The following is a 13,236-nucleotide window of genomic DNA, read 5'->3' on the forward strand; positions in this document are numbered from 1 at the left end:
TGTTTTGCAACCAGTGTGCCTTCAGCTGTTGCATAACTACAACACCCAGCATGCACGGACATCCAAAAGGCATAATGGAAGTTGTCGTTTTGCAACAGCTGAATGTTTGCTCTCCCCCCCCCCCCCCCCATGTGAATGTAAACACGGGCGGGTTTTTTTTGTGAGTTTCTCGCTGCAAGTTTGAGATGCAGCAAATTTTCCGCTGCAGCTCGAACTCCCAGCGGGAAACTCGCTGTAAACCTCTGCCCGTGTGAATGCACCCTAAGAACACTACACTACACTAACACAAAAGAAAAAGTAAATCACTACATATACATATACCCCTACACATTTACCCCCCCCCCCCCACCTTCCCCCCCCCAATAAAATAAAAACATCTGGTACGGCACTGTTTCTAAAACAAAAAAAGCAAAACAACAACTCCCAGTGTTGCCGGACAGCCATTTTTTGCAACAGCTTGAGGCACCCTGCCGTAGGGTAATTTTGGTATCGGAGGCAAGTGTAATTCTTGCATCTGGGTCCGTCCCTATGCAAATCCCTAATTTAGGCCTCAAATGTGCATGGTGCTCTCTCATCTCGGAGCCCTGTCTTATTTCAAGGCAACAGTTTAGGGCCACATATGGGGTATTTCCGTACTCGGGAGAAATTGCCTAACAAATTTGGTGGGCTTTTTCTCCTTTTACCCCTCATGAAAAGGTAAAGTTGGGGTCTACACCAACATGTTATTGTAAAAAAAGAAATTTTTTGCACTAACATGCTGGTGTTGCCCCATACTTTTCATTTTCACAAGAAGTAAAAGGAAAAAAAGACCCCCAAAATTTGTAAAGCAGGTACGGAGATACCCGATATGTTGACGTAAAATACTCTGCGGGCGTACAGCAGGGCTCAGTAGTGAGAGCGCACTATGTAGATTTGAGGTGATTTGTACAGGGGTGGCTGATCGTTACAGCGGTTCTGACATAAGCGCAAAAAAAAACAACACCCACATGTGACCCCATTTTGGAAACTACACCCGTCACAGAATGTAAAAAGGGGTATAGTGAGCCTTAAAACCCCACAGGTGTTTGAAGAATAGCACCAGTATTTTAGTGAAAAAATATACATTTTTTAATTTTCACATCCAACTTTAGCGGAAATTTGTCAAACACCTGTGGTGTTTAAAGACTCACTGTACCCCATGTTACATTCCTTGAGGGGTGCTGTTTCCCAAATAATGTGCCATATGGGGCTTTTTTTGCTGTTCTGGCACCAAAGGGGCTTCCTAAATGTGATATGCCCCCCAAAAACCATTTCAGCTAAATTTGCTTTCCATAAGCCAAATGGGACTCCTTCTCTTGAGCATTGTAGTGCGCCCGCAGAGCACTTGACGACTACACATGGGGTATTTCCATACTCAGAAGAGATGGGGTTACACATTTGGGGGGGGGGGGCATTTTTTCCTATTACCCCTTGTAAAAATGTAAAATTTGGGGAATTTTTTTTTCATTTACATATCCAACCTAAGGCTCACTGTACCCCTTGTTACGTTCCTTGAGGGGTGTAGTTTCCAAAATAGTATGCCTTGTGGGTTTTTTTTCAGAACCATTTCAGAAAAATTTACTCCCATTGTTGCTCCTTCCCTTCTGAGCCCTCTGGTGCACCCACAGAGCGCCTAGCATCTTATCCGCTCCTAACATCTTATCCCCTATCCCCTACCGGCCACAGCTGAACTAAAACCGTGAGTTCTAAACTACCGACGCTAATGCTAGCGTGACTACTGGACCGCAACTAAATCCCCTAAATCCAGTGGAACAGTGCATAATACTTAAAGACTCTAAATTGTTAAAGTCCCAACCTTTGTCAATCTCCAAAGAAAGCAGTTGTATGCATAGAGACTGTTCCGTTTATGAAGTTTGCAGAAAATCTTCAGTAAAAGTTATACCTATCGCACTTGGGAAGGGTGGCGGTAGGACAAGCATTACTGAGGAGTCCTCACCCTGGCGTCACGAATAGCAAGGGTTAACAAGCACCCTTTAATCACCGCACAGCTACACTCCCCATACCCTACATCCTCCAGGCTATATATATATATATATATATATATATATATATATGTGTGTAGGGGACAGGTGGGGTGGCCCAGTACGGGAGTTGTGCCCCCGTACCCTTGCTGCCCTGTCAGGCAGCCTCCGTACAGTGTCCCCTGGGCCCCCTTACACCTGTCCCCTTATGTATATATTGTTTGCCATGTGTTATGTTGTATAATGCATATAGAAAGTGTGATTACTTTAAGAGAGGTTAACATGTGATCAACAGTTGTCATGTGAGTTGCCATGTGAGTGTAACCCAGGAGGTATCAGTGACCATGTGACTTAAGGGTGGCCTATGGGACCCCACCAGAGTTTCCCCTATAAAAGTCCTGGGAGGAGTCTCTTCTTTCTCTCTTGCAGTGCAGTCAAGTCCTAGAGTGCGTCTGGAGTACATAGGAGGCCTCAAGTCTACAAGTAAGCTACAAACACAGCATTGTCAGTCTCAAGTCAAGTCAGTCACAGTTATCTATTGTCAAGTCAGAGTGGTTTGCACTAAAATTGTCCAAAACTACTGCAAGTCCCAGCAAGCCCTTAAGGTCTTTGAAGCCACTGGTCACCTCTGTGGGCCTGGCTGAACTGTATAGACTGTTCCATCTGTCACTCAGTAAAGCTACCATTGTCATTATTGCCCCTGTGCCTAGCCCAGGATTCAGCGGTTAGTTATCAGATCAGGTTCAGTCATCTGATCCGTGCTGTCAGATATTTGGTCCGTGTCATCCGTCATTTGAAGTAACCCCCCCCCCCCCCCCCAGAAAAAAAAAGTGTAAAATTATAAACACAAAAAATAAAATTGTAAGTTTGTGCAGTCAGTTATCTGATCCGATTTTTTAGTTATCAGATTCGTGTCATAGTAAAAAAAACATGGCACAATGGTATTACAGTGCAAAAGAGGCCTTCACTATGATATTCGCTGATAAAGACAGCGCTAGTGACGGCAAAGAGGAATTAATACTTTTATCTGCATCCTCATACTCATCCTCTGAGAGTGATGAGCCCCCTGCGCATGCAGAAGAGTAGCTGCAGAGCCTGAATCTATGTCATGTCGTATAAAGCTGTTATCTTCATTGTTCGAACAGGTGATATGGGCATAGTTCTTTATGTTTGGAGGATATCTGAGACATGGTCAATACAGTATGGGCTTGTTCATGGTTTTGTGCCATTTTTTAGGCATTTTGCAATACCTGATAATACCGAATAGTATCCTTTTCTGTCGACGTGTGGTGTTTGACATTGCCATGTTTGCAGGTGATTGGTTGTTTTGCACACATTTCGGTTCCTACCTTGCCGGTCAGGAATCTGTTATAGTGTGCCGATGTCAACTGGCACATTTGTCCCTTATATAGGGATTAATGGGGCCAGAAAAACGTACAACCAGTCCCGTATAACCAAAAATAAAATAAATTATGTAGCAGTGTTGCTGTTCTTTTATCGAGGGAACAAGTTCAATTTTTTTTCCCTCCATGTCCAAAATGTATTGCCCTTCACTTCAGCACAGTAGTTTTTTTTATGGCTTGACACAGTTTTTGGTCAGCTGTGTAATTAGCATGATATTGTCGTATTTACAGGAATACAAAGTTAGTGACATTAATTTTAATTGATGCTTTTTTTTTTTAGTTTAAGATGAAAAGTATTTCACAGTATTTCTAAAACAGGATCAACAGTGCTATAAATACAGACGTGCTTCACAAAAGATTCCTGTTCCTTTTATAAAAAATTCAACCAAAATCCCCTATAATCTCAATAATCAGAAATGAGCTCACTTATGGGGGTATTACATAATTTGCAAGTTCAAATCCTTGGCTTGCATGCAGTGGAGCCTAAAAATAATTCAAGGTAAAATTACTCTATGTCCTAAAATCCACAGGATGCTACTTCCCTTCTCAGTCCTACCATGTGGCCAAAAAGCTGCTAATGACCACATATGGGGTATTTCCTCACTTAGAAGAAATTGGGTTACAAAGTTAAAAAATTCTAAATATGGGGTTACACCAGCATTTTAGTGTAAAAAAAATCTAATTTTTCATATTTAGGGCCCTCTGTTGCAAACATCTGTGGGGTATGAAGGCTCACTAAAGCTCTTGTAACATTCCTTGAGGGGTTTAGTTTTCAAAATGGTGTCACATGTGGGGGGATTCAACTGTTCTGGCACCATGGGGGCTTGTTAAACACGACATGGCCCCCGACTTTTATTCCAGCCAAATCCTCTCTCCATAAGATGTCGCTCCCTGCTTTCTGAGGTCTGTAGTGTGCCCTCAGAGGACTTTACATCCGCATATGGGGTATTTCCATACTCGAGAGAAATTAGGCTTGAAAGTTAGGGGGGGCTTTTTTCCTTTTACCCCTTTTGAAATTGCTAAATTTGGAGTTACAACAGCATTTTGAAGGTAAAAAAATAAAATTTTCCATATTTACGACCAACTGTTGCAAACATCTGTGGGGTATACAACCTCACTGAAGCTCTTGTTATGTTCCTTGAGGGGTTTAGTTTCCAAAATGGTGTCACATGTGTGGGGTTTCCACTATTCTGGTGCCATGGGGGCTTGTTAAACACGACATGGCCCCCGACTTTTATTCCAGCCAAATCCTCTCTCCAAAAGACCAATGTTGCTCCTTCCTTTCTGAGGCCTGTAGTGCGCCCGCAGAGTACTTTACATCCACATATGGGGTATTTCCATACTCGGGAGAAATTAGGCTTGAAGGTTAGTTCCTTTTACCCCTTTTGAAACTGCTAAATTTGGGGTTACAACAGCATTTTAGTGTAAAAAAATATCTAATTTCTCGGTCGGCTCCATTGGGGGGACACAGAGACCGTGGGTATATCTTGCTGCCACTAGGAGGCTGGCACTAGGCATACAAAAAGAAAATCGGCTCCTACTGGCAGGATATACCCTGCCTACTGACTCTAAGCGATAGTGTTTCCCTATCTTTTATTAAATTCTGGGACATGTCTGGGCCTCTGGGACTCTCAGCCTCCGGGATAGTCAGGGTTACTGGGGCAGCTCTATCCCCTATTCCCCCTCCCGCCGCCACTTACTTTTTTGGCGCATGTCATGTCGGGAGTTAGTGTTACAGCAGCCCAGTCCTCCACATGTGTGTTCCTGCATGCTGACCGTGGTCCCTACCTTCTGTGCTGCGGCCACTCCGCCAGTCCTTTTTACTTTCACTTTTGCGTGCGGCGGGGAGGGAATTAATTGAGGTGGCGGCTGTGGCCTGTTCCAGGACTTAGCTCCGCCCACTACCCGCTCCACGGGCACACTGGCCCTACCCTCCTTTTCCCCGCCAGTCATCTTCTGGGGGCCTCCTCCTCTCGCTTCAATGGGGTGCCATCTAGGTCCCTGAGTCCCCTGACCAGTGCAACTGGCACCTCCCTCTTCTCCCTTCCTGCTCAGTGTGCAGGTTCTCCTCTGCTGCTGCCTGCTTCCTCAGCCCCAGCCCCAGGACACAGAACAGCTGCAGCCTATTTCTTCAACACCAGCCAGGGGACACAGGACCTGGGTGAGATTGATCCATTTTCTTGGCTGTCTATTTCTTACTAGCACCTATGTCTGACCCCAGACCCGAACCCCCCCCCCCCCAGACAGGCAACTGCAGCCTTGGTTGCCTACTATTCCTGTGTGGGCTGCAAGACCAAAATGCCTTGTAGTTCCACTGAATCCACCTGTCCCTCCTGCTCCACCACGCACTCCATTCCCCCTGTGCCTATTTCTCAGGATGTCCCTCAGGAACACGCGGTGTCCTCCCCTGCCCCAGAGTGGGTTTTCTCCCTTTCCCAGTCGATCTCCGACCTGGCTAGGGTCTCCAGATCAGTGGCTTCGGACTTTCCTGCGCACAAACCGCAGAGAGTCCCCTCTGTCTCTCCTGACCCCCATTCCCAGTGCTCTAAAAGCGCCGTAAAGTAATTTCGCCAGGCTTTTCTCTGGAGTTGCGTGTTCGGGATAGACATTCTTCCCATAGGTCACGCTCCTCTTCACTAGCTCACCGGAAGCGCTCCCACCCTAGGGGCCGCTCCCCCGGAGACCATTCCAGGTCCCCGACTCCTCATTCTAGGTCTCACACTCTCAGTCTAAGGCTACCACTGCACACTCCCACTTTCCAAGGGAAGTTGTGGATGACGGGTTGGACACTTTTCATCTGTAAGACCCAAGAACTTTGGATCCTGATCCAGAAGTTTCTTTTCGCTGCTCTCGGCGTTCCCCCAAGGCTTTCAGTTCTCATGCTGAATTTGACGCCTTACTGGACACGGTTTGGAAGCATCCGGACAAACGTTTTTCAGGGAACCAAGAAGATTCAAGTTCAATTTTACTTTCCTCCGGATCTGGTTTCCAAGTGGACAGCGCCACCTGCAGTAGATCCTCCAGTTTCTTGTCTGTCCAAATATACTACCCTGCCTCTGGCAGACGCAGCATCCTTTAAGGATCCGGCAGACAAGAAGATCGAGAACTTGGCGAAATTTGCCTTTGAAGCGGCAGGTTTGTCCTTGCTACCCACCTTCGCTTCCACTTGGGTGTCCAAGGCAGTTTCGGTTTGGGCTTCAGGGATTTCTTATGTTCGGCGGCTTTGGAGTCAGCCCAATGCACAGCCTTTGCCTCAGGTAACTTGTTTGCGATTCGTCGCCCCATGTGGCTGAAGGTGTGGGATGCAGATGCTGCTTCAAAGAAATCTCTAACAGAGTTGCCTTTCTCTGGTACTCGGCTCTTTGGGAAACTCCTAGATGAAATGATTTCCTAAGCGTCTGGGGGTAAAAGTTCTCTGCTACCGCAGAACAAACCTTGCCATTCCGGTCCCCATCTTAAGTTGGCTTCCTTTCTGCCTTTTTAGTCCTTTCCATCAGGTCGCCCTACCAAGCAGGTGCACTCCCAATCTCGGAAAGCCCCTTCTTTCAAGGCAAGTCCTTCCTGGAAGTCAGACAACCGTTCTGGCGGTTTCGCGGCCATGTCCGGTAACCACCCATGTCCTCTTCTCGGGTGAGAGAGTGTTTTCCGGGATGTTTGGCTAGTGAAAGTTCTGCACTCCTGGGTCCGGGACATCATATCCGATGGTTACTGGATAGAGTTTGCTATCTTTCCCCAGGATAGTTTCTTCCAATGCCGCCCTCCTCGTTCCCCTTCTTTGGTGGCGGCCTTTCAGGTCGCTTTAAGTACCCTCCTCGCACAGGGAGTGATTGTGCCAGTTCCTCCAGGGGAGCGTTTTTCGGGGTTCTACTCGAATCTCTTTGTCGCCCCCAAGAAAGAGAGCCAAGCCCGCCCTTTTTGGACCTCAAGCTACTCATCCATTTGCGGCTTCTTCATTTTCGCATGGAGTCCCTTCCCTCCATGGTGGCTTCCATGGACCAGGGGGAATTTCTTTCTTCAGTTGATATCCAGGATGCCTATCTGCACATCCCCATTTTCCCCACCCATCAACGTTTCCTCCGCTTCACTGTGCCTGCAGGTCACTTTCAGTTTGTGGCTCTTCCTTTTGTCCTAGCTACGGCTCCCAGGGTTTTCCCCAAAGTCATGGGGGCAGTGATGCCAAGTCGCCATCTACCCTGGATCGCCTGATTCTTCTTCCCCCCCCCCCTCCGTTCGTCGGTCTCTTCGGTGGTGACTCCCCTCTCCCCTCCTCCAGGGGCAGTTGTTTCTTACCCTCCACTGGCAGGTCGTCATGACCGATGCGAGGCTCTTGGGTTGGGGAAGTGTGTTTCAGGACCTGATAGTCCAGGGTCGCTGGTCCCCTCAGAAGGCTCACCTTCCCAACAATCTTCTGGAGCTCCGTGACATCTTTCTTAGCTTCCTCCACTGGGATATCCTCCTACAGGGTCATCCTGTTCGTGTCCAATCAGACAATGCCATCAGATAGATGGCATATATTAATCTCCAGGGCGGCACGTGCAGTTGCTCGGCGATGAAGGAGGTCTCCAAGATTTTGCTTTGGGCCGAGACTTGAGTTCCCGCCCTCTGTGCAATATACATTCCAGGTGTGGAGAATTGGGAAGCGGACTTACTCAGCCACTCCTCTGCGGTTCTGGGGGAGTGGTCTCTCCATCCGGAGACGTTTGTGCAGATCTGCGATCTTTGGCGGACCCCAGACGTGGATCTCTTCACATCTCGCCACAACAGACAAGTTTCTTGCTTTGTCGCGAAGTCAGGAGACTCTCTGACTCTAGGAGTGGATGCACTTGTCATCCCCTGGTCATCCTTCCCTCTTCCTTACCTCTTTCCGCCTCTCCCTCTCCTGCCCAGGGTTCTGAGGAAACTCAAGCAGGAGGGCATTCCCTCCATTCTGGTGGCTCCAGACTGGTCCAGGCACATGTGGTACGCCGGCATAATTCGGCTGGTCACCGATGTACCCCTGCGTCTTCCAGTTTGCCCCAATCTGCTCTCCCAGGGTCCTCTCTGCAATCCCAGTTTACTGTCGCTGCATTTGTTTGCGTGGCGGTTGAAACTATGCTTTGCACTGTGCTTTGGGCTCGGAAGCCTTCTTCCACTAGGATTTACCACCGCACTTGGCGGGCTTATTTCCGGTGGTGTGAGGCTCAGGCCGTCTCCCCGGTCGTTTTTTCCTTTCAGCGCCTTCTAGCCTTTTTGCAATCCGGTCTGGATCAGCGCTTGGCACTCAGCTCTCTTAAAGGTCAAGTGTCTGCTCTTTCTATCCTGTTTCAGCAACCTTTGCCTTCCAATTCTCATGTCCGCACCTTCCTGCGGGGCATGGCCCATGCGGCGCCGCCATTCAGGTCTCCCACTCCTCCCTGGGATCTCAACCTGGTGCTTAGCACTTTGAGGGAGGCTCCGTTTGAACCTCTCCGGGACGCCTCTCTTAGCATCCTTTCATGGAAGGTCCCCTTCCTCATCGCAATTACCTCCATTAGGAGGGTCTCAGAGCTGGCGGCTCTCTCTTGTTGCTCTCCCTTCTTGGTCCTTCATCGGGACAAGGTGGTTTTTGTCCGCCTCCCTCCTTCTTGCCAAAGGTGGTTCCCCCTTTCACATGAACGAGGAGATCGTTCTTCCTTCATTTTGTCCAGCTCCATCCAACGCTAAGGAGCGTTCCCTTCATAGTCTGGACGTTGTGTGAGCTGTCCGGATCTATCTTTCTGTCACCTCTTCCTTTCAGCAAGGTGAATCCTTCTTTGTGATTCCGGAGGGTGGTCGCAAGGTGTCTTCCGGCTTCCAAGGCGACCATTTCGCAGTGGATTCATTCTGCCATCTCGGAATCATACCATCGTAAAGGGAAGGTCCCACCTTCTTGGGTGACTGCGCATTCCACGCATTCCATTGGGGCTTCTTGGTGCTCCGCAATAGGGCTTCGGCCTTGCAAGTCTGTAAGGCTGCCACCTGGTCGTCCTTGCACACTTTCACTAAATTCTACCAAGTGCACACGTTTGCGTCAGCTGACTCTGGTTTGGGTCGCAAAGTATTGCAGGCGGCTGTGGCTCAGTCTTCTGCCTGATTCTGAGTTGGGTATTTTTCCCATCCCGGGTACTGCTTTGGTATGTCCCATGGTCTCTGTGTCCCCCAGTGGAGCCGACCGAGAAAAGATTTTTTTTATGCTTACCGTAAAATCTCTTTTTCGGAGGACACAGCACCCACTCATTGTGTTTGTTGCTATGGTTCGGTTTTCTGTCCGAGGGGTTGGTTTTTAGTTCCTTTTTTGTCTGGTTCCTCAGACACCTGCTGGTTTCTTTCTTTCTCTGTAGGTCCTCTCCTACTGCTTTGGGACTAAACGGATTAGCTCAAGGTCAGTAGGTGGGGTATATCCTGCCAGGAGGGGACAATTTTCTTTTTGTATGACTAGTGTCAGCCTCCTAGTGGCAGCAAGATATACCCACTGTCTCGGTGTCCCACAATGGAACCTCCGAGAAAGAGATTTTATGGTAAAATCTACTTTTTCCCATATTTACGAGCCACTGTTCCTAACACCTGTGGGGTATAAGACCTCACTGAAGCTTGTGTTATATTCTTTGAAGGGTCTAGTTTCCAAAATGGTGTCACATGTGTGTGTGGGGGAGAGGTTTCGCTGTTCTTTGGGGTGTTAAGGCTCACTGTACCCCTTGTTATGTTCCTTGAGGGGTGTTGTTTCCAAAATAGTATGCCATGTGTTTTTTTTGTTTTGGCACCATAGGGGCTTCCTAAATGCGACATGCCCCCCAAAAACCATTTCAGCAAAATTCACTCTCCAAAATCCCATTGTTGATCCTTCCCTTCTGAGCCCTCAAGTGCATCCACAGACCACTTTACATCAACATATAAGGTATTTCCTTACTCGAGAGGAATTGGGGTACAAATTTAGGGGGGGATTTCTCTCATTTTACCTCTTGTAAAAATTCAAAGATGGGGTCTACAAAAACATGCGAGTGTAAAAAATGAAGATTTTGAATTTTCTCCTTCACTTTGCTGCTATTCCTGTGAAACACCTAAAGGGTTAACACACTTTCTGAATGTCATTTTGAATACTTTGAGGGGTGCAGTTTTTATATAATACATTTATGGAGTATGTCTAATATAAAGGCCCTTCAAATCGACTTCAAATCTGGTCCCTGAAAAATTCAGATTTAGAAAATTGTGAAAAATTGAAAAATTGCTGCTGAACTTTGAAGCCTTCTGATGACTTCCAAAAGTAAAAACACACATAAACAGAAAGTAGACATATTGGCCGGCATTTATTATTGTAGGTGTAAGTGAAACCTTTTTCTACACCTTTTTTTGTGTGTGCTGGTAATGTGTAGGAGCACCAACTTTATTAAATGTTCACAGAGCATTTGAAACATTTTGTGCAGGTACACATTTTCAGAAATTGAAAATGGGCTTTTTCCTTCAGAGGTTAAAGCCAAAAAATATGGCTAATTAGGCGCAAAGTTCTATTCCACATTTACTCTCAGTGCTAGAAATGTGGATTTATGTTAAACCCAGCTAGAAATCCTATGTATATGACTAAACCCAGAAAATACAGGTAATTTCGTGTAAAAGTCCTATTTCACGTTCATTCTCAACGCAAGCTATGAGGATTTATGTTAAACCCAGTAAGAAATGCTGTGTGTTTAATTAAACCCAGAACATATAGGTAATTTGGCATAAATTACCTATTCCATATTTACTCACGATGCTAAAAATTTAAATTTTGTTAAACCCAGCTAGAAATTCTATGTTTTGGATTAAACCCAGAAAATACAGGTAATTTGATTAGACGTAAAAGGTTTATTCCATGCACACAATGCTAGAAATGCAGATGTATGTTTCAGGATTGGGGATAAGTGTCTGACTGCACGGCTCTTGTCACTCTACCCATCAGTCACCTGAGTGCTCTGGCCTCCACCCTCAGAGATGAGCCAGAGTGACGGCCTCCTCAGCCAATCAGACCTCCCATGATTAGACACTTTTCCCTGATCCTCTGGATATAGGAGGTTTTTGCCTCGAGTAACTCCTTTAAAGGAGTTCTCCAGTGGAAAATATTTGTTTTTAAATCAACCGGTGCCATAAAGTTAAACAGATTTGTAAATTACTTCTGTTAAAACATCCTAATCCTTCTAGTACTTATCAGCTGCTGCATACTACAGATATACTACAGAGGAAGTTCTTTTCTTTTTGAATTTCTTTACTGTCTGACCACAGTGCTCTCTGCTGACACCTCTGTCCATGTTAGGAACTAGTGCTGGGCGGTATAGCGGTTCATACTGAATACTGAAATTATTTTCCTGCACGATAAGAATTTTTCCTATACCGCAATACCGGTTGGGCCCCTCCCTCCCCCTCGAATTAATGAATTATCAGCCATAGCGCGCTGTCCCCACATCAGGCAACTAATCATATGTGACCCACGGGCCAACTCACCTTCCTACGGTCCCTCCGCTGCTCTTGCTGCTTCCTGGGGATGGGAATGCCACATAGCATACAGCCTATCACCGGCTGCAGCGATGTCCCTCCTTGGCCGGTGATAGGCTGAGCGCACTGTCATGTAAGGAGCCGGCCGGAAGCAGCATGAGGCTCGCATCGCTGGACCGTGAAGCCGGTAATGGGGGAACGTAGGAAGGTGAGTTAAAGTTTATTTTGTTTATTTTTGCAGCCCGGGCACAGGATAGTACAGTACAGCGCGGAGAAAAGAAGCAGCGCCCATGGGTCACATGATGATGGGGGGGGGGGGGGGGGGGGGTAAATACTGTTAAATACCATGGAACCACCATAATTTACAAAAAAAACGTGATACACATTTTTGGTCATACCGCCCAGCTCTATTAGGAACTGTCTGGAGCAGGAGCAAATCCTCATAGCAAATCTCTCCTGCTCTGGACAGTTCCTGACATGGATAGAGGTGTCAGCTGAGAGCACTGTGGTCAGACAGAAAATAAATGTTACGCCGAGCGCTCCGGGTCCCCGCTCCTCCCCGGAGCGCTCGCAACATCCTCGCTACTGCAGCGCCCCGGTCAGATCCACTGACCGGGTGCGCTGCGATACCGCCTCCAGCCGGGATGCGATTCGCGATGCGGGTGGCGCCCGCTCGCGATGCGCACCCCGGCTCCCGTACCTGACTCGCTCTCCGTCGGTCCTGTCCCGGCGCGCGCGGCCCCGCTCCCTAGGGCGCGCGCGCGCCGGGTCTCTGCGATTTAAAGGGCCACTGCGCCCCTGATTGGCGCAGTTGTTCTAATTAGTGTGTTCACCTGTGCACTCCCTATGTATACCTCACTTCCCCTGCACTCCCTCGCCGGATCTTGTTGCCATCGTGCCAGTGAAAGCGTTTCCTTGTGTGTTCCTAGCCTGTGTTCCAGACCTCCTGCCGTTGCCCCTGACTACGATCCTTGCTGCCTGCCCCGACCTTCTGCTACGTCCGACCTTGCTCTTGTCTACTCCCTTGTACCGCGCCTATCTTCAGCAGTCAGAGAGGTTGAGCCGTTGCTAGTGGATACGACCTGGTTACTACCGCCGCTGCAAGACCATCCCGCTTTGCGGCGGGCTCTGGTGAATACCAGTAGTAACTTAGAACCGGTCCACTAGCACGGTCCACGCCAATCCCTCTCTGGCACAGAGGATCCACCTCCAGCCAGCCGAATCGTGACAATAAATTTTTAAATAGAAGTAATTTACTAATCTGTTTAACTTTTTGGCACCAGTTGATTTAAAAAAAATAAAAAAATAAAAAAAATTCCACCGGAGTTCCCCTTTAAGTACTCTAAAGCGGGGCATAGATAGACAGTATTGGG

The 13,236-nt window shown here is 47.6% G+C and overlaps 1 protein-coding gene across 1 annotated transcript in view; it reads left to right on the top strand.

The window, feature by feature from the left end:
• The window catches only part of ENTHD1 (ENTH domain containing 1), a 96,269-nt gene that overhangs the window by 68,953 nt on the left and 14,080 nt on the right, over positions 1-13,236 (top strand). The window contains exon 6 of the mRNA XM_056524013.1: positions 2,430-2,483. Within this exon, the coding sequence (XP_056379988.1) occupies positions 2,430-2,483 (54 nt within the window). The remainder of the gene's footprint in view (positions 1-2,429; positions 2,484-13,236) is intronic.

Source organism: Hyla sarda, chromosome 6, assembly GCF_029499605.1.
Source record: "Hyla sarda isolate aHylSar1 chromosome 6, aHylSar1.hap1, whole genome shotgun sequence".
NCBI classification, from domain to species: Eukaryota; Metazoa; Chordata; class Amphibia; order Anura; family Hylidae; genus Hyla; species Hyla sarda.